The sequence below is a fragment of the Octopus bimaculoides genome, unplaced genomic scaffold (genome assembly GCF_046866305.1).
Source record: "Octopus bimaculoides isolate indiv1 unplaced genomic scaffold, ASM4686630v1 contig188, whole genome shotgun sequence".
Taxonomy (NCBI): domain Eukaryota; kingdom Metazoa; phylum Mollusca; class Cephalopoda; order Octopoda; family Octopodidae; genus Octopus; species Octopus bimaculoides.
In genome coordinates this window covers 10,641-33,045 of record NW_028315438.1, presented here as the reverse complement: position 1 = coordinate 33,045, position 22,405 = coordinate 10,641, and the positions used below count along the sequence as shown (strand labels likewise).

General features: G+C 39.0%; 1 protein-coding gene across 4 annotated transcripts; it reads right to left on the bottom strand.

The window, feature by feature from the left end:
- Window positions 1-1,302: 1,302 nt before the first annotated feature.
- On the bottom strand, window positions 1,303-21,677 carry LOC149129027 (uncharacterized). Of its 4 annotated transcripts, XM_089346824.1 has the most exons (5): window positions 21,504-21,677; window positions 20,995-21,222; window positions 20,156-20,383; window positions 11,209-11,329; window positions 4,159-4,295 (listed from the first exon to the last, which is right to left on the bottom strand). In XM_089346824.1, exons 1-4 carry the CDS (start codon window positions 21,660-21,662, stop codon window positions 11,237-11,239), a joined length of 708 nt encoding a protein of 235 aa, XP_089202950.1. In that variant the 5' UTR covers window positions 21,663-21,677; the 3' UTR covers window positions 4,159-4,295; window positions 11,209-11,236. The 4 variants fall into 4 exon arrangements, with proteins under 4 accessions (XP_089202949.1, XP_089202950.1, XP_089202952.1 ...); XM_089346823.1 differs by lacking the exon at window positions 11,209-11,329 and having other exon boundaries at window positions 1,303-4,295; XM_089346826.1 differs by lacking the exons at window positions 4,159-4,295; window positions 11,209-11,329 and adding an exon at window positions 15,633-15,677.
- Between the last annotated feature and the right edge of the window lie 728 nt (window positions 21,678-22,405).

The window sequence follows — 22,405 nt, the reverse complement described above, 5'->3', positions numbered from 1 at the left end:
TGGATAATACTAAGTGGACTTTTCCTTTTTCTTTTGTAATGTAATCTTGGGACTGAAAATGTTTGCGGCTACGATAGCTTTAAACCATCCTTTATATCAACAATATATACTGATGTAATGACAGATCGTGTATAACGCTTGAAACATGTGCACCGCGATATCCTTTGTGTTCTGTTTTCAATTTACGTTTAATATATTCTTTCACCTCTGTGTCACTATCCGGCATTTACAGGTGCTTACATTTATCAAGTATTACCTCTAAAATTTACAGTACCTACGTGTATATATATATATATATATATATATATATATATATATATATATATAATTGAATACCATGCATCCATTTCCAAGTAAGTTTATCTCAACCTTTTTAATGCGACTCTACTTTTTACTGTTTTCTTCCTCCATCCTTGTCTAATTCCCTTTTTCTCCCTTCCCACTTTCACTGTTTTCTATCTGTCGGTATGTCTCTCTCTCTCACCCTCTTTCTCTTTTTCACTCTCTTGTTGCTCACATGTGACCATTGTCCATCTTTCTTTTCCTTCAGTCGTTCAAAGGACTGGAAGTTTTCCTCCTCTCTCTTCTATCTTTTCTCTTTTCAAAGAAAATATTTATCCCAGCATTCACTATCTTCCTCTTGTTCTGGTCTAATGACCTTCCATGTTCATTTTCGCTCAGTTTCTTTGTATGTCTCCACTCTCCTGTTTTTGTTCCCAACTTTGACCTTCCATAAATCCTAAATTTATTTTAGAATTCAAAGGAGTAACTGTCTTTGAAGAATCATATTGTCGTTGAATGCTCAAAATGGGGAGTGGACAGACAGCTGACAACTGATGAAGGGTCGGTTTCTGTGTTTACTTATGTTTATCATATTTTTCTCTCGTTGATTGTGTATTTAACTCGTTTGTTTTCGTATTTCATATTGGTGATGTCCTATACACATATATGCATAAATATATATACATACATACATATATATACATATATATATATATACATACATATATTATTTATATTATATGTATATATATATACACACACATATATATATATATAGATATAAACATATATTATTTATATTATATGGAAATATATATATACATACATATATATATATATACGCATATATATATACATATATATATATATAATTTGAGTGGAGGCAATACGAGCAGAAAACTAGAGGAACATGACCTATTATCCAGCAGAATATACAATATATATATGCAAACTTACTTCGACATTAATAAAGCGACATAAAGCTCAACTTAACAGAAGTATTAATAACATACAAGCATGTAGACATATACATATTTTTATAAGCCCGCAAATATCTAAAAATATTTTAAAACATTTATAAATACATAGGCATTTAAAAAATATGTAAGTAAAATAAGTACAAATTATACACATAATAAGATATAAAAACGTCGATATTATATAAGACACAGTGAATTATAAATTCGCACGATATACTATAGAGGATATATGCTGTCTGTGAGAAGACCCAGCAAGCCAAGTGAGACCTAAATCCAAGGCCTCTGCCAAGAGTGTAGCCAGCCTACCTATGCATACCTTTCCTTCATTGGACACTAAACTCCGCTTGCGAAGACGTGTTGAGGCAAGTGAAATCGAAATCAAATTAAATTCGACGACTGTTGGGGCAAGCGAAAGCGAAATCGTGATGGCACCTGTGCCCAGCGTCACCTTTCTGGCACTTGTGCTGGTGGCACGTGTAGAGACATTCAAGCAAGATCGTTGTCAGTGCTGCTGGACTGGTTCCTGTGCAGGTGGCATGTAAAATACACCATTTTGAGCGTGGCCGTTGCCAGTACCTCCTGACTGGCCTTCGTGCTGGTGGCATGTAAAAGCACCCACTACACTCTCGGAGTGGTTGGCATTAGGAAGGGTATCCTGCTGTAGAAACACTGCCAGATCAAATTGGAGCCTGGTGCAGCCTTCTGGTTCACCAGTCCTCAGTCAAATCGTCCAACCTATGCTAGCATGGAAAGCAGATGTTAAACGATGATGATGATGATGATGATGATGATATATATATATATATAAATATATATATATATATATATATATTATCAAAAAACAGCAAAAATATCACAAAAACTGTTACTCAGAGTTTCATGTTCTCATTTGTCAGACAGTTTTGTTTAGAATGGAGCAAGATAAAGTTATAAGCAAAAAAATACAATTACTTTGATAGTTGTTACACATATTATTATATTATTATAAAACTTGCAGAAAACTCTTAAATTAAAAATACCTTATTAAAGAAGGACAGAGCCTGAATACCCAGGGTAAATAATTAGCTGTAAAATATTAATCAATTAATGAATTAAAAGATATATCCAATTTTTAAAAAAATTTCTCGATAGATTACATATATATTTAGCAGTATATACACACACATACCAAACCATCTATAATATACATACATACACTAAACATACAGATGCAGGTACATAGCTACATACATATACAGATATATATAGAGGCAGGACATAAATATATATAAAAATGCATATATGTGTATGCACGCACACACATGCAGGTGCACAAAATCTCCTAGCATATGCTTATACAAGTTTGTTGTTACAGACGATAGAAAGAGAAGGAAAACATTATGTATGGAGAGGAGGACAAAAGCAGTGGAAAAGAAGAAAAAGAAATAAAAGAAAGAGAAACAGAAAATTAGAAAGAGAAAGGGTAAACGATATACAGGGATAGAGAGTGTTACATGATGGCATTTGAAAAGTATCCAAAGACGATTAGATACTTTTAGTTTGGGCAATGCACACACAAAATTACATGTATATCTACTTAAATACAAATATACATACAAATATATACACATATAGAAATGCATACAGATATACAAAAAATATGTATGCAAATACATGAGCCGGAATAAACAAAGACTTGATATAAACAAGGGTAACAAGTATGCAAGGAATAAGGTTTCTTTTCACCTGACCTTTTGGAATGTGAGAACCCTTTTTAGATTGAGCAGATAGGCCTGAAAGAAGAACAGTTCTAGTAACTAAGGAGCTAAGGTGTCTTAATGTTGATATTGCAGCTCTTTCTGAAACAAGATGTTCAGATGAAGATCATCTTGTTGAAAGAACAGCAGGTTTCACATTATTCTAGTTTGGGAAGCTGAAGGTAGAGAAAAGGGAAGGCGGTGTTGGGTTTGCAATTAGAAGTGATTTGCTAAAAGACCTAGAACAACCACAAAGCATAAATACACGCATGATGAAACTCTGGATCCCTTTTTCTTGTGGATGTTTTGTAACTGTCTTCTCTATTTATGCTTCTACACTTTCGGCTAGTGAGGAAAATATCCAAGCATTTTATGAGGAGCTTAGAAGAGGTATTCTGTCAGTCCCTTTGAATGAGAAGTTGGCTGTGTTTGGTGACTTTAATGCATGTGTTGGTAGAGACTATGGTACTTGGAATGTACTTGGCATTACGGAATAGGAAAGGTGAACAACAATGGGTTGCATCTGCTACAAATGTGTTCTGAGCTAAGATTGGTTGATGGGAATACTTTCTTTCATCATAAGTTGGAGCATGAAGTTACCTGGATTCACCCAAGATGAAAGGAAGGACACATGATTGACTTTGTATTAACTCGGAAGGGTCAAGTTCAAGTTCAGGGTCCTTAAGAAGATTTGTAGTGCAGGTGTACAAGTATCAAAAGTGCAGGTGTACAAGTATCAAAAGTGCAGGTGCAGTGCAGCTAAAACGACCACAAGTTTTGCAATTATTTCAGGAGAGATGCAGCAATGTTCATCTTGAATATTCTTTTCGGGATGGAATATATAAAATGGGATCAGGTGTATTAGGTTATAAGAGGAAACTGTACTGATGCTGGTTTGATTCCTATGATAATGTGATAAATGAGCTTTTCGCAACAAAGACGTCCACTCATGAAAAGCTTCTTGGCCCAAACATGAAGAACAAAATGCAACTAGATAAGTTGTACAAGTCTCAGAAAGCAGACTTGCAAAAAGAACTTAGGAGGCTTAAAGACATTTGGTGGAGAAACTTGTCTCAGGAAGTACAGACAGCCTTTCACAGAAAAGAGATTAAATGTTTTTATAGTTTATTACTGCAAGGCTTCTGGACTGCAGTCTTCATCATATGTTCCCTTGAAGTCAAAAGATGGAAATGAGGTTATTAAAGATCCTCCTGGAATAATGAATAGATGGAGAGAACACTTTGCAGATCTTTTCCTCAATTTGTCTGTAGTGAACATGGATATCATAAACAACATTCTGAAAAGAAAGATAGTGCAACACATGAACGATAGACCTTCCATTGAAGAAGTAAATCCGGCATTATGTAAACTAAGTGTTATATGGACTGTTAGATATGTAATTCGTCTGACGTTCCGTGTGTCATGTGGTTCGTCTGAGTTCATTGTTTCATTGTTGTTGTCTTGTGGGACTGTCGTAGTAAAATGTCATTGATATATATATGGCGGACATGACTTTTGTTTATTCATAACGAACATTGGGTGAGTGCGTTCTTTGTATGTAATTGAACAATAAATGTAATAATTAAATTGTATAACTCGTTTTGTTATCTCTGCGAGTCACCCGAGGGAAACATAACAGAGTTTATTGGCGTCGCCGGTAGGATACATGCTTACTTTACCGTAAAATTATTCATCGTAATAACAATGGCTGAAAAACAGACAGTAGAACTTATTAAATTGTTTAGGGAACAAATGGACAAGCAAATGCAACAACATCAGAGAGATATGGACGCTCTGTTAAAACTGTTTGGTGCTCGACAAGTTGAAGGCGATTCTAGTGGCTATTTTTCAGCTGCTTCAACAACAGTGTCGATTCCACCATTTACTGCATTTGATTCAGCGACAGAACTATGGCCTGATTACTGGTCAAGATTCCGTACGTTTGTGGCTGCTAATGCTGTACCTGAAAAACGCATGGCACAAGTGTTCCTGACCAATCAGACTGCTACTGTTTACAAACTACTTGCTAATCTGGCTACCCAACAAAATCCGCCTAAAGATATCAACAACTTGATAATGGACGAAATCGTTGACTTCATGAAGGAACAGTTCGACCCTAAACTTTTCACTGTGAGAGAGCGTTTCAAGTTTTGGAGTGATATGCAGCGGAAGCCAGGCGAAACTCTCCAGGAGCTGGCAGCACGTATACGCCAGGATGCAGCTACCTGTGATTTTCCAGCGATCACCAACCCACAGGATGAAGCTCTGAGACAGAGATTCATATGTTCGGTTAACAATGAAGCGGTTCTGAAGGCGCTTTTTAAGATAAAAGACTCAGAACTAGATTTTGCCCGTGCTGTCCAGGTTGCCATTGAGACTGAAGACGCAGCAAAGGTTGCAAAAGAAACTGTATACGGTTCCAAAACCAAGCAGGTGTACAAGGTCCAGCAGAACAGGAATAAGAGTCCTCAAAAGAAACATCAGCAGTCTTATTCCACAAACCAGGAGAAATGCTACCGATGTGGAAAGGCCCACAAAGCAACAGACTGTCCTTCCAGGGAAACCAAATGTCATTTTTGTGATAAAAAGGGTCATTTGCAAGTGGTGTGTAGGAAAAAACAACATCAGCAACGCAATGGCCATTCACAAACTCCCGTGAAAAGAATCACAAAAGCTGAGCTAGTCATGGCGATCCTAGGTGAAGTTTCCCGAGACACTCACAGTTTAATTGTGCCAGTAACAATCCAGAACAGACTGTTCACAATGGAATTGGACACTGCTACTACAGGCAATTTTGTTTCCTTGTCAGTCTGGAAACAACTTGGAAGACCAAAGCTGCAAGATGTCAAGCATCGCTATGAATCTGCCAGCAAGCACAACCTGCCTGTTCTAGGAACTTTCATGGGCCAAACCAAGGATCCAACAACTGGTAAGCAGGATCTTATACCTTACATAGTCACCAAGATCTCTGATCTTAATTTGCTGGGTCGGAATGCTATCCAGACTCTGGGAATTTCCGTAGACACTGCTCTAGGTTTGAAAAGCATAGACAGCCAAGCTAAGAGGGAAGGTGCAGAAGGGATGTATCCAAAGACCTCAAGCGAGCCCTATGTTTCCCTACAGCAAGATTGTAACAACATGTGTGATGAATTTCCAGATCTTTTCAAGCAAGAATTGGGATGTCTCAAGAACTTTGAACTGGAAGTGAAGTTCAAATCGGACGCAACACCAGTCTTTCACAAGGCACGTCCGGTCCCATTTGCTCTTCGTGATGACCTGGCCAAAGGTTACGAAGAAGGCATCGCCAAGGGAATCTGGAAGCCTGTTCAATTCAATGAATACGGAACGCCAGTGGTACCGATTCGTAAAGCACACACTTCAAGCAACCTGAAGCCCAAACTACGGATTTGTGGTGACTACTCTGTGGGAATTAATGACCAACTTGCTGATCACCGTCATCCAATGCCACTCCCTGCTGAACTGATGCAGAAACTCGGAGGTGGATTCAGATATACAAAGATAGACCTTGCTGATGCCTATAATCAGATCAAGCTGGCTCCAGAAAGTCAACGCAGACTCGCACTCAGCACTCACCGTGGAGTACTCCTGCAACAATGACTCCCTTTTGGAATTAAGTCAGCACCTGGTTACTTTCAGGAGATCATGGAAAACCTGACCCATGATCTACCTGGAGTGGCCGTCTTCCAGGATGACATGCTCGTCAGTGGGAAAGATGCAAACAGTCACTTAAACAACCTAAAGTGTCTGCTCACACGTCTAAGCGACAATGGACTCAGATGTCGCCGTGAAAAGTGCCAGTTTGCACTACCCAGTGTAGAATACCTTGGACACATTTTGTCGGCTGAAGGGATCACTAAGGGATCCAAAGTCGAAGCAGTCTTAAAGATGCCATCTCCAACGAACGAATCAAGCTTGAAATCTTTCCTAGGTTCAGTTCAGTTTTATGGAAAGTTTATCCCAAACCTAGCCAGTATAGCAGAGCCACTCTATTGTCTTACGAAAAAGTCAACTATTTGGAAGTGGGGAGATGAGGAACAGTCAGTTTTTGATCACTTGAAAAATGTACTTTCATCAAGTCAAGTTCTGATACACTTCGATCCAAACAAAACTTTGGGACTGGCTTGCGACGCATCAAACGTTGGTATTGGAGCAGTCCTGTTTCACCGCTATCCTGATGGAAGCGAGCGCCCAATATCCAATATGTCCAAGACTCTCACTTCTGCACAGCGTAACTACAGTCAAATTCAAAAGGAAGCCCTAGCTATCATATTTGGCTTGCAGAAGTTTTACCAATATTTGTACGGTCGTAAATTCGTACTCGTGACTGACCACAAGCCACTGACATCACTATTCAGTCCGAGGAAAGGGACGCCACTTCTCGCTGCTAACAGACTAGCACGATGGGCCCTGTGGCTGAACCAGTTTGACTACACCATTGAATATCGGAAATCAGCAGATCATGGCAATGCTGATGCCCTCAGTCGCTTGCCATTCGGTGATGACAACGACTTTGACAGAAAGGAAAATGGTGAAGACATAGACATGGTGTGTGCCATCAAAGCTCTTAGTATTCAAGTCCAACCTGTGGATGCTAACGTCCTCCGTCAAGAGTCAGGGAAAGATCCAGTGATATCTACAGTGATGCGCTACGTCCGTGAAGGCTGGCCACCAAAGAACATGGAGATCAATGACGAAGTCAACAAGTTCCGTAAGTTATCAAACTCACTTAGTATCTGTCATGGATGCCTTATACATGGATCTAGAGTTGTGATTCCACATAGCTTGCAGCCAAAGATCCTCAATCTTCTGCATCTCGGACACTTTGGCATGGAACGCATGAAACAGCTAGCAAGAACTGCTGTATATTGGCCTGGTATCGATGCTGCTATAGAGATAGCCAGTCGACGATGTGATTCATGTAACGAACATCAAAGGCAGCCATCTAAGCCTCCAGTTCACCCATGGATGTTACCAGAAAAGCCGTGGAGCCGCTTACATCTGGACCATGCAATAAATTTTATGGGTAGAGATTGGCTGGTGATCACAGATGCTTATTCCAAGTACCCATGCATTCATCCTACTTCCTCTACGTCCTCCAAAGCCACTTTAAATCTGCTTGAGGAAGACTTTGCGCACTTCGGATTTCCTCACACACTGGTCACCGATAACGCACCAACTTTTACGTCTGAGGAGTTCCAGAGCTGGTGCAAAGAACGCGGGATCACACACCTGACAGGTGCACCTTACCACCCAGCTACCAATGGAGCAGCGGAACGTTTGGTGCAGACCTTCAAACAAGCTCTGAGGAAGTCTTCTCTTCCGCCGACACGAGCACTTCAAGAATTCTTGATGCAGTACCGGAGAACACCGACATCCTGTGGATTCTCTCCAAGTGAACTTTTGAATCACCGGCAGATACGAACAAGGATTGATTCTCTGCTGCCATCGCCAGTACACATTGCTCAAGGCAAACAGTCTAAGGAAGCACATAAGTCTCAGGTGACTCCAAGCTCGGCTGATGTCGCTAAAGTTACCAGGCAGTACAAGGCCGGAGATCCTGTGTATGCACTATACTATGGACCTCGCCGAGACAAAGATCCCTGATGGGTACCAGCAATCATTAAGAAGTCATTGGGTACTCGCTGCTTTAACGTGAAGGTCATACCTCATGGCCCGATGTGGAGACGACACTGGGAACAGCTGCGACCGCGGTACACAACTGAGGAAGACAATGAACCTGGTGATGCAGAAAACACTGTATTTGAATTTGCAACAGATCACCCGATGGAGATCTCGGAAACTGTGCCACTAACACAAAGACAAACCAGACCCAAGACCATGTTACCCGTTCCAGAGTATGGACCAGACAACCCAAGACGGTCCAAGAGAACCCGTAAAACCCAAGAGAGACTTTGCTGTTGATACTTCTTGTGTAGCATCAATTTCAGTGGGGAGGTGTTATATGGACTGTTAGATATGTAATTCGTCTGACGTTCCGTGTGTCATGTGGTTCGTCTGAGTTCATTGTTTCTTTGTTGTTGTCTTGTGGGACTGTCGTAGTAAAATGTCATTGATATATATATGGCGGACATGACTTTTGTTTATTCATAACGAACATTGGGTGAGTGCGTTCTTTGTATGTAATTGAACAATAAATGTAATAATTAAATTGTATAACTCGTTATGTTATCTCTGCGAGTCAGTCCGAGGGAAACATAACACTAAGATCAGGTAAAACTTCTGGATTGGATGGTATTCCAGTTGAAATTCTGAAAGCAGGCGGGGATCACATTTCATCTGAAGTTCATAGCCTGACAGCTCAATTTTGGAATGTGTCTCCTGTGCCACTGGAATGGATAAATGGCATTCTAATCTCTGTATACAAGGGTAAAGGCCCAAAAGCAATGTGTGGTAATTCTAGAGGGATAAATTTTTTGGCATATACCAGAAAGATACTTTCAAGAATCATGTTAGATTGTCTTGTTGAGAATGTGCATCCACATGTGATACCCTGAAGGTATTCTTTGCAGAATGTTGCTTATGATATCCATGTTCACTACAAACAGATTTTGGAAAAGATCTGCAAAGTGTTCTCTCCATCTATTCATTATTCCAGGAGGATCTTTAATAACCTCATTTCCATCTTTTGACTTCAAGGGAACATATGATGATGAACGAGGAACAATGGACATGATATATTCTGTGAGGCAGATTCAGGAGAAATGCTTAGAGGAACAAATGCCACTATACCAGGTCTTCATAGATTTAACTAAGGTATTTGACACGGTAAACAAGGGGGCACTGTGGATTGTTTTGTGTAAACAAAACATTTTGTGAGCATCTTTAAGGAACTACAGAAAAACATGAAAGTTCAGGTAGTCTTTAATGGTGAACTATCACATGAATTTTTTGTGGACAACAGTGTCAAACAGGGAGATATTCCTGCCCCTACCCTTTTCTCTATTTTACTGCTTTGGTGTGTTTCGAAGGATTACAACAGGAGAATCGGAATCAGTTTTTGGACATCTGGTCACATTTTTAATTTGACCCAGTTTAACTGCAAAGACTTTCAAAACACTTGTAAGAGAATTACTTTATGCTGATTTGTTGGCACACTCAGAGGGGGAAACGCAACATTTAATGGACAGGTTTTCCACTGCATGTGTACATTTTGGATTTGTAATTAGTCTGGGGAAAACCAAAGTATTGTTTGTCCTCCTGGGCCAGGACAGGCATATTCTGAACCAAACATTTTTATGAATGGAACAAAGTTAAAAATCATTGACACTTTTGTTTACCTTGGAAGAACAGTGTCAAGAGATGGTGGTCTTGATGCAGAGATATTCTATCGAATAGGGAAGGGAAGTTGGAAAGCTTGAAAAGTGAGTCTGGGTGGAGAGAGGTATTTCCCTGCAGACAAAAACCAGTATCTATAAAACGTGTGTATTGATGGCACTTCTTTATTCCAGTGAGATGTGGACCACTTTCAGGTGTCATATGAAAATGCTGGAGAGATTTCATCAAAAGGGCCTCAGCTGTATCTTGGGAGTCAAGTGGGAATGTTTCATACTAGATATACAAGTTTTGCCCATGGCACATTGTAGCTCAATTGAACAACATGTTATCTTGGTTCAAATGAGATGGACATGTTATTAGAATGAAAGACGAGCGTTTGCCAAAGCATCTTTTTTATGGTGAACTCAACTCTGGTAAGCGACCACAGCATAAGCCGAGGAAAAGGTATAAAGACTGTGTGAAGGAAAACCTGAAGAAACTAGATATGAACAAAAGTGATTGGGAAGATGATGTTCCTGGATTGGGACAAGTGGAGAGGTACTGTTAGGACTGGTTGCAATGCCTGGGAGGAAAAGATGATTCAGCACTCTGAGCTTAAAAGCGCCTGTCGCAAAGGAACAATTGGGACTGTAATCAGCAGTGAACATTGGATATGTATTGTGTGTGATTGTTCTGCTGTCAAAAGCAGGATACGTGAATCATATGAAGTCACATGAAAATCGAAATGCCCAAACTGGTAATAATCTTGGACACCAACTGCCTCCTACAACTAGTGTCATGTGTCACAAAACTTGTAAGACAATATCTGGATTTAAAAGACATATGCTAGTTCACAAAAACATTCCTTCAGAATCAGGTTTCCAAGGGCAAAGACATAGAAGAAACTTGAATACCTGTCACTTATGTTCGAAACCCTGTCAGTCAGCAGCTGGTCTTAAAAGTCATCTGAGGGCTCATTAATGGATGGATTGTGCTGTGTGATGGGGTGTGGTGTGTTGATGGGACAGCTGTAGTCTGTCAAGATGAAGCAATCATTATATATATATAAATACATAAAGTGATACTAATTTTTACTAAATTTTTTAAAAATTAAAAAAACTGATAGGTGTATTAGGTTGTGATAAAATTTTTTAAGTTATGCAAAAGGACATGAACAAACTTTTTTCCTTGTGATATTTTCCCAAATTTAAAATGTGACAACATTATTTAACATAACTATATTTAAAGCCAAATTTTTATTATACTGAAAGATTTGTAAGTCTTTTTTTTTTATATTTTAACTGAAAAGTTAGTAGCTTTAAACTAGTATATTAATGATGATACCTGTAATATTTCAGTGGATTATAAGTACCATAAAATATATTTGTCTTAAGTGTAAACTTCATCACTATATTCGTTGTTGAATTTAAGATATAAGTTTTAATTTGGTATCATCAAATCAAATTTTACATGGCAATACTATGAGACCCCAGGAGTGTCATCATGTAATTTTTTTGAATTAAAACAATGCAACATTGGCATTGGTTCCGTATTACATCTCAAAACATGAAGAAAAAAAGTGAAACTTTCGATGAAGTAACAGTTATAAATTGTTTCGCTTTTAATAGTTTCACTATGTATACATATATATATATATATATATATATACATATATATATATATATATATATATATATATATATGTACAGTGAAGAATTCCGGGTAGAGCTAGGGGTCCACCAAGGTTCAGTCTTCAGCCCCCTCCTATTTATCATAGTCCTCCAGGCAATAACACAGGAATTTAAGATGGGATGCCCCTGGGAGCTCCTCTATGCTGATGACCTTGCACTAATTGCTGAGTCACTATCAGAACTAGAGGAGAAGTTTCAGGTGTGGAAGCAAGGACTAGAATCAAAGGGCCTTAAGAGTCAACATAGCTGAAACCAAAGTCCTAATAAGTCGGAAGGTAGACAAAACACAAACCCCTTCAGGTAGATGGTCTTGCTCAGTATGTAGAAAAGGAGTAGGTAGTAACTCTATAAGATGTACCCAGTGGAAGCTATGGATACATAAGAGGTGCAGCAATATCAAAGGACGGCTAACTGGGAAGATAGTTTTTGTATGTGGCAGATGCTCAGGAGCAATAAACACTGAAAATGTGCAGAAAATAACCATTACCACACTCCGGGGTGAAAAACTAGAAGTAGTTGATAGCTTCCACTACCTAGGTGACCAAGTTTGTAGCAGGGGAGGGTGCACTGAAAGTATAGCTGTTAGAATACGAATAGCTTGGGCAAAGTTTAGAGAGCTCTTACCTCTGCTGGTAACAAAGGGCCTCTCTCTCAGAGTAAAAGGCAGACTGTATGATGCATGTGTACGAACAGCCATGCTACATGGCAACGAAACATGGGCCGTGACTGTTGAAGACATGTGTAAGCTTGCAAGGAATGAAGCCAGTATGCTTTGATGGATGTGTAATGTCAGTGTGCATACACGACAGAGTGTAAGTACCTTGAGAGAAAAGCTGAACATAAGAAGCATCAGTTGGTGTGTGCAAGAGAGGCGATTGCGCTGGTATGGACATGTGGCAAGAATGGACGAGGATAGCTGCGTGAAAAAGTGCCACACCCTAGCAGTTGAGGGAACCTGTGGAAGAGGTGGGCCCAGCAAGACCTGGGATGAGTTGGTGTGGCACAACCTTCAAACATTAGGCCTCACCTAGGCAATGACTTGTGACCGAGACCTTTGGAAATATGCTGTGCGTGAGAAGACCCGACAAAGCAAGTGAGAGCATAATCTGTGACCTCTGCCAGAAGTGTAGCCAGCTCACTAATTCGTATCTTTACTTCATTGAACACTAAAAATTCTGCTTGCGAAGACCTGTTGAGGTAAGTGAATTTGGAATTTGAAATCTGAAATCGAAATTGAACCGAATCCGACAACTGGCACCCATGCCAACCTCTCTTTCATTGGACACTAAACTCTGCTTGCAAAGACCTGCTGGGGCAAGTGAAATCAAAATCGCAATTGAACCATACTCGATGACTGGCACCAGCGCCAGTGGAGCACTAAGAGCACTGTCCGAGTGTGTTCATTGCCAGAGCAGCTGTCTGGCTTCTGTGCTAGTGGCCCATAAATAGCACCCTTTGAGCGGAATCGTTACCAGAGTTGCCTTCTAGCACTTGTGCTGGTGGCACATTAGAAAATCATTTGAGCCAGGTCGACTGGCTCCCATGCAGGTGGCATGTAAAAAGCACCTTTTTGAGTGTGGCCGTTGCCAGTACCGTGTGACTGGCCCTCGTGTTGGTGGCAAGTAAAAGCACCAACTACACTCTCGGAGTGGTTGGCGTTAGGAAGGGCATCCAGCTGTAGAAACTCTGCCAGATCGCATGGAAAGCGGATGTTAAATGATGATGATGATGATATATATACAGAGCAATCTCAGTTCTTGACCATAATTTGTTCTGAAAGTTTTTTTCGAAAACCAAATTGCTTGAGAATCGAATCATATTATCCCCATTACAATTAATGTAAAATAGATTAATTCACTTCCATGCACCAGATAAATGCTTATGTACATGCTTACACTATATATTTTGGTATAAAAAACATTTATTGAAAATGTAAATACAACACAAAAGTGTTAGTTCTTAGAAGGGGAGTCCCCTTCCATAAATCTTCTGGTAACTGTCTTTCAGGGGGTTCTTCCCTTCTCTCTCTCTCTTTGGCTCAGGTAAATCTTTCTCTAGGGTTTCTTTTCTTTCAGTAAAAGCCTTTCCAATGTTAGTTCTTTTTGCCTGCATTGTAAATTTTTTCTAAAATGAGACGTGACATTGTCATTGAAAAGGTTTACTGCTCTATTTGCTACCACTGTATCAAGGTGATATTTTCCAACTTAGCACAAATTCCTTTGATTAAAGAACTTGTGACATCCTTCTTTCCTTCCACCTCATCCAAAGACATTTCCTCAGCCAAATTCTTTTACTGTTCATTTTGAAGCTCTTCGGTGTAACCTCAGTACGGTGGTCTTTTACCAGCTCTTCAATATCTTTACTGTCAACATCCAAGCCCATAGTTTTTCCCATAGAGACAATATCATCAACAATGGCAATTTCCTCGACAGCAGCAGTACTTGTAGCTGTCTCAAACCCCTCAAAGCCTTGTTCTGGTACACAGTCTGGTCAAAGTTTCCTCCATGCTGAATTCATGGTTCTGTAACTCACTTGGTTCCATGCATTATTAATAAGATTAACACAATTTTTCCAAGATTCTTTGAGAATTAACTGAGTGTCATTAGTGACTTGAAAACACTTTTGAAACAGGGCTTTTGTGTAAAGTTTCTTGAAGTTTGCAATGACCTGTTGGTCCATTAGTTGTATTAGAGAAGTTGTGTTAGGTGGCAGGTATTTGACCTGAATAAAATCAAACTCTTCAACTAAGTCATCCTCCAAACCTGGAGGGTGAGCGGGATCATTGTGTAACACAAGAAGGCATTTTAGTGGCAATTTTTTTCTTTTAGGTATTTTTTAACACTCAGAGCAAAAACTTGATGAATCCACTCAATAAAAAAATGTCTGGTTACCCAAGCCTTCATATTAGCCGACCACAAAACAGGTAATTTACTCTTCATACCATTGTTTCTTTTGAAAACCTTTGGATCATCAGAATGGTAAACAAGCAATGGCTTGACCTCGAAATCACCACTTGCATTGCCACATAGAAAAAGAGTGAGTCTATCTTTCATTGGCTTGTACCCTGGTGACACTTTTTCTTCTTTAGTAATACAGGTCCTATTTGGCATTCATTTCCAAAATAATCCTATTTCATCCCTGTTAAATACCTGTTGGGGGAGATAACCTCCTTCTTTTATCAAGTCACTAAACTTAATCACAAATTTCTCAGCTGCTTCCTTGTTTGAACTCGCTACCTCTCCATGCCTAATCACACTGTGCATTTCCCTTCTCTTCTTAAATTCCTCAAACCAGCCTCTGCCAGCTTTGGATTCAAAAGTATCACTTTCAGTACTTATACCAGGGGTTTTCTTTACTTGATTATTTAAAATTTCTCATGCTTTCTCACAAACAAATGCTTCACTGATATTGTCACCTGCTAACTGTTTCTCATTTATAAAAATAAGCAATTACTCTTCCAATTCTTTGAGTATCTTTGGTCTTTGTTTATTAATAACAGTCAATCCTTTTGTAACATCAGCTGCTTTTATCACTTCCTTATTTTTTAGAATGGTAGATATTGTCGATTTAGGCATACCGTACTGCACAGTGAGAGATCTGATATACGAACGCTATTTTCGTGTTTTGCGATAATTTCTTTCTTCACTTCAATTGTTTTTCTCTTAACTTTTCTTTTCCTTGTTTGGTCTTTCCTGAATCAACAGCGAAGTTTTTGCTATTATTATTCATATGTGAATTGGTCAATGAATCTAGGATTCCCCCATTTCTTCCAATATCCAGTTGCTAAGGTCACATGTAATTTTCATTTCCTTTCAATTTCAGCCAGACTCCCATTCTCCTTGCAAAAATGCTTATGAGATAAATTAATTGATTAAAAATGTACAGGTACATTAATTTAGTATTAATATTTTAATGATAAGAATAATAATTATTATTAAATACAACAGCTTTCTTTCCATGCCCGGACTAGCTATATGATGCATAAGCTTAGTTTACACAAGGGCTGCTCAACGTCCATTTTTGCACCAACCCACTCTCCCCACCTCCACCATTTTACTTTGTACATTAACATTTTCACCTGGTGACTCATACATCACATGTGCTGTGTATGTAAAAACATATATTTTGAGCATATCCTTATGCCGCCTCCTTAAAACCTTCATACAAGTGCTTTGGTGTGTGTCGTATACAGTTGAATATTTAGACATATAATACTTAAGCTGCCCTATGTAACCCCCCCCCCCCTATTCTCAGACGCATTTGTTGGCTCTTGCTCCAGATGTTGGACGAGGTGGGGAAGACTGGTTCATTGTGATTCACTGAATAAACTCTGTATCAAAGCTCTATGCAAGCTGGAAAGCATTTTCGCAGATCTTCCTTTCAGGTGATGACAAAATTCCCACAACTACCTTACCGCAACCACTCCCAAGTACTCAATCTCAGGGTCGCTACCATCAGTGTTGGCACAATGAAAGGAAGGAGTGGGGAGATTGCTGAAATGGTAGAGCAATGCCATGTTGATGTATGTGGTGTACAAGAAGTTAGATGGAGGGAAGCCTCAGCTAGATTGCTCATGGGTAAGAGACAGGTTAAAATTCTTCTGGGTTGGCAGGAAGGATGGAGTAGGTGGTTCAGGCATACTGTTAGCAAAAAAGTGGGTAGATAAGGTAATTGAGGTAGTTAGAGTATGTGATAGGGTAATGAAGATCTTATCATAGATAAATTAACAGTTACATTTATCTCTGCTTATGTCCCTCAGTTTGAGTTGACTGATGAGCAGAAGGACCAACTCTATGAGATCCTTTTGCAGACCACCTTAACAACAAATGACAGAGACTTTGTTATTGTGGATGGTGGTGCAGCAAGGAGGTGGACAGAGCTATAAAAGCAAAGAGACAAGCCTGAAAAGACTGGAAAAATGGTGGAAACAGAGAATTATATAAGGTAGCCAAAACAGCAACCAAGTATCAGGTTTACATACCAAAAAGAATAGCAGAAGGTAAGAGATTAGCAAATGTTCTACAAGGTGAGGGTCAGAGGCGTGAGGTGTTCAGGATTGCAAAGCAGTGTATCAGAGAGAGTAGAGATGTGGTGGGGGAGAAATTTGTGCGAATGGATAATGGTATTCTTGCACTTAGTGACTCCGAGAAGAAAGATGCATGGAAGTGTCACTGTGAAAGGTTACTAAATGTGGAAAATGAATGGGAGAAGGAGAGTCTATGAAATATGGAACCAATTGAGGGACCAGCCATCACAGGTGGTAGCAGCATAATAGATAAGGCAGTTAAGGACATGAAGACAGGGAAAGCCCCTTGGTGGGCCATCAGGAATCACTGCCAAGGTGATTAAAATTTCTGGTGGCATAGGATTAACCAGGTCATTCAGGAGGACACCATCCACAACGACTGGTGCAGTAGTATTATAGTTAGCTGGTACAAGGGTAAAGGTGATGTTTTAGATAGAAACAACTACAGAGATATTAAACTGCTGGACCAAGTCATGAAAGTTACTGAGAGGGTTGTAGCTCAATTGATTAGAAATAGAATTAAACTAGATGAGATGCAGTTTGGTTTTGTACCTGGGAAGAGTACCACAGATGCCATCTTCCTAGTGAGGCAGCTGCAAGAAAAGTACTTGACCAAAATTAAGCCATTGTACTTAGTCTTCATTGACCTGGAGAAAGCTTTTGACAGAGTTCCCTGCTCTGTTACATGGTAGTCTCTAAGGAAGGTAGGAGCAGAGATGTGGCTTGTTAGAGCTGTCCAATCCATGTACAGTGGTGCTGTCAGAAAGGTGAGAGTTGGCTATGAATAATACAGTGATGAATTTTGCATTCAGGTAGGGGTTCACCAGGGCTCAGTTCTCAGTCCACTATTATTTATCATAGTCTTCCAGGCCAAAACAGAGGAATTCAAAATGGGATGCCCATGAGAACTAGACCTCAATGCTCATACACAAGTATCATACAGTCTACCTTTCACTTTGAGAGAGAGAGAGTCCTTTTGTGGCCAACAGAGATGAAAATTCTTTGAATTTCCTCCATCCCACTATTTTCAGAACATCCTCCACCATTGTTAATTTGGTTATTTATAAATCAAAATACAATCATAACCTTCCACAAAAGGAGTAAGGTAATACATCTATAGTAAAAAAAAAAAAAGCTTAAAATTAAGCAAATGAGAGTCTGGAAAATTGTTGAGAAATTTCAAGAGACTGGTTCCACCACTGACTGACCTAGACGTGAGTGAACAAGAATTCTGAAGACCTCTCAGCTTATCAAAAGCACCATGGAAAATATATGGTGGAGTCTTAGTTGATGCATTAGAAAACTGGCTGCTACAGCAAAAATAAGTTGGAAATCAGTGTATCAAGTGCTATAAGATGATCCACCATTATGAGCGTATGCAAGTTTATAAGGTCATGTGACTGGAAAGCAGCCATCTTATCTTGCATCAGATTGCTAAAGACAAGCTTCCCAGCCTGGTGTTCACTGATGAAAAGAAACTTGACAGCGAACACACAGTAAACCATCAGAACGACTGACTTTGGAATGTATCTGGCTCTGTCAAGGGTAGACTTATAAATCGATGTCAAAATCTAGTCATGCAATCTCCTTTTCACTTTGAGAGAAAGTCCTCTTGTTGCCAACAGATCACGTAATATCCACCTTGTTTGGCCTTGGCAATGATGGACATATGCGCACTAGGGAGTGTCAATCTATATATCACTGGAGGGGAGATGTATTACTGCTGTCTGTAGCGGTCAAGTGTCCATCATCGACAAGACCAAACAAGGTTGAAATCATGTGAACTGGTGGCTTCAGTGCTGAAGATTTATCTTTTTGCTACTGATATGAAGAAGAAGGCATTCCAAAAAGCCAATGTGAGGGTATCTCTCATGGAAATTACTGCAGTAAAGTTGGTTCTAATGGAACATCCTTGTTTAAACAGGGATAAATATTACCCCACACTAATGAATGACTGCATGGGAATGAAGAACACTTGCAAGAAGAACCAAAGAAAGAGGCCTTTAAGTGGTCACTTGACCTGCTAAAAGTAACAACCAAATCTCCTTTACATTATACAATGCTGCCTCATAGTGTTTTGTGAGTAAAGGTGGACAGTCTTAGCCAGAGAATGTACCTTGGGTCTCTCAGGTAATTTGGGTCTTTATTTGGGACTTCTTCATACACAATGGAAACAACTTGGATTGCTTGAAACAAGCTTCAGGACATCTGGGAATTGAATATTTCAAAGTGAACAAGGCTTGTCAGGGCCAAGTGTAAAGGGCTGCAACATCACGTTGATGGTAAATTCACCAGGTTTTTTAAAGAGGGCTCAAAATCTTTAATGAAAAGGGCACTGGACCAAAGAGGAAATCTTGGCTTTTGATGCTCAATAAAGTATAGGGTTTGCTGACCAAGGCTTTTTTACTGAACCGTTGACCATATCAGATGTTAGATTTTGGAGATTTCCATACTTGGATAGGGAGAAAGTTCCACCTAATTACAATTGATGTTATTGCAAGAGTCACAGAACAAGAAACGGAGAGAAAGAGGGAAGGGGGAAAGAGGTTATTGGTATGGCATTGTGAAATGTATCTTGATTGTGGCAGCTTAGAGGAGGAGGAGAAGGAGGATTGGAAAGGAAAGAAAAGAAGAGAAGAAAAGACATCCAAGCATCTTTGACCTTCAGTCTGCTGAATCAGAACTGATTCAGGGCCAAACAATAAAACAACAACAACAACAACAACAACAACAACAAGCAAAACATTGTTAGCTTCAAATGTTGCAATGGAATATTTCAGAAGCAAGAATTTGGTGATGGGAAATGGTAAAATGAAAGGATAAAGCACAACAAGACATAACGAACAGCATGCCAACCTTAGTATTAAAGGTAGCATGAACGAAAAGTACCCAGGACATGCTGTGAAGTGGTTGACATTAGGAATGGCATCCAGCCATAGAAACCATGCCAAAGCAGACAGTGGGGTTTAAGATAATAGTCTTCTGGCTCTTTGGAGCCAGTCAAACTGTTGCACCCATTCCAATATGGAACAAGGGCTGTAAATGAGGATCATTTCTATTTCCTTTCTTTATGGCAGAATATAATTTTTGGTAAATTCCAAGAATATCAACATAAAACAACAAACAACAAATACATCCACCAACCTTCAGAATTTCTGTGTCTTTAGGATAAACCACAAAGTAAACATCTTTGATCTGGCTTGGATTTCGATCTGAGTAGTTTCTCACTGCTTCATACATTGTTCTGGGTAGATTTTCAATGGGGTACTTCAATTTTCCAGCCCCTAATATAGGAAATGCAAGGCTTTTTGCTCCCATTCTCTCAGCAGTGTGGAGACAAATTCTTATTATTTGAGTCACGTTTGCCAGAATCTAAAAAAAATATTGTTTAGTAATTGATAATGAACATTTTATGAAACTATTTTCAAATTCTTCTGACAGGGAGGAATCAAAAAGTAATAAATATATTCTCCTCTCACAACTCCTCTCACTCCTACCACTTCTAAACACATCTGTTATTCCTATCACTCTTTAGTCCTGCAAGGGACAAGGCAACCTCACTCATGATGCTGCTACAATAAAACAGACTCAATCCTCCGTGTAAAATGGTTGGTGAATGAAGAGAGACAATGCAGACCCAAGAGGAGTCTTTAGTGTTGGGGAGGACATGGCAACCTCTCTAGTGCCAGTGCCATGAGAGAGAAAACACACCAATACAGACAGTAAAACACAGAAATATGTTTTAATATAGTCTTCTTTATCAGTCATAGAACTGTTGTTAGGCCTTGAGGCTTTTTTCATTCTATTTATATATAAAAGATTTTCTGTTCATCGATATCTTCTGCTTCCTTCCAATGATAACTTGGAATAACAAATATTAAACAGGATGCTGTCATTTGCTTTAGGATTCTCACACAACATGCATAAGGTTCTCTTCAATTATTAACCGTTCAATAAATCAATATCATATGATTGATACTTACTAAATCAGAGGAATCTTCATCCCAGAGTGGTAATGCCAGATGAAATACATTCTTGCATTTGAGGTTATATCCTTTAGTGACAGCTATTTCAGATGTAGAAATACCTTGAGGATATTTCTGGATACACTCAACTTGCATCTGGGGACCAGCAGTTTTGAGAATAGATTTGGAGATAGAACCCTTGTCAAGCTGGAGTTCTTCATTGCTGCTGTTAACGATGACATCAACCTACAAAAGTAATTTATGGTAAACAAGTAAGGAACATTCCATGGAGAGAAGATGGATACATTGTTGCAGTTGATATTGTTGTTAAGAAAGGCTCTACAGAATGGCTGTAGGAAGTTTGAGGTTGTTAAAGTTAACAAAGGATATACTCAAGATATCAGATGTAAAGGAAATAGAATCTCTGAGTTTGATTGAGAAAATGTTTTAATTAACTGTAATGATTCCTTATTTGGAAATGAAATAACAAGCAAATATAAATATGTTACATGAATCTATTTACTCACAGGTGCATTAGAAATTGAATCAATCATTAGGTTTATTTTAATGCCAGCATTTTGTCTGGATGTCACATTAGTTCTGGATGGCATAAAGGATGATTCCTGTTGTGGGCCGTGAAAGTCTAATGAATTGGTTCCTGAAAATAAACAAATGCCAACATACATACACACATATACATTTTAAATCATAAACTCTGCTCTATTCGTTAAGGTGTGCTTCTTATTCTGATATATGTTATACTGACAATTTACATATATACATGTGTATATGTATATATATATATATATATATATATATATATATATATATATGGTGGTTGTCTACTCCTTAAACAGAGTTTGACCACCTCCTGCACCTACACCTTAGCCCTTTCATGGCGTCTGATGTGGCTTTTTAAACCAGACAGTGTTTTGAGAAAACACCCACACAGATTGCACCTCTGATTTGCACTACCAATACCTGCAGGTAAGTTCTGCTCATTGTGGATCCTAACATGTCTTTTAAGACCCCCATTGGATTTGCAAGCCCTCTGACACATATATATATATATATATATATATATATATATATATATGGCAAAATTTTCACATTGCTTAAGTAAATGGAGTCGCATGAAACGATCGTACTGCATTAATTTTGGATATCCTTGTTGTTTATTTTGACTATACACACACACACACATATATATATGTGCACCAGCATGACCGCAGCCACTTGGCTGAAACACATAAATAAATTAAAAAAATATATATATATATTAGCTGGGCATAAAAAGCATCAGATGTGGTATACAAGAGAGACAACTGCACACCGCATCTGAAGAAGTTTCAGTCTCTACCAGTGGAAGGAAGCTGGGAGAGGCCGAGGAAGAGATGGGATGAGGTGGTTAAGCATAATCTTCAAATGT

Bases quoted from the DNA above. Each gene is read 5' to 3' on its own strand.
- LOC149129027 (XM_089346823.1), bottom strand. From the start codon at position 21,662: ATGTATGTTGGCATTTGTTTATTTTCAGGAACCAATTCATTAGACTTT. The intron at 21,223-21,503 runs GTGAGTAAATAG...TTACTTTTGTAG, and splicing joins ATTCAATTTCTAATGCACCT to GTTGATGTCATCGTTAACAG. The intron at 20,384-20,994 runs GTAAGTATCAAT...TATTTTTTTTAG, and splicing joins ATGAAGATTCCTCTGATTTA to ATTCTGGCAAACGTGACTCA.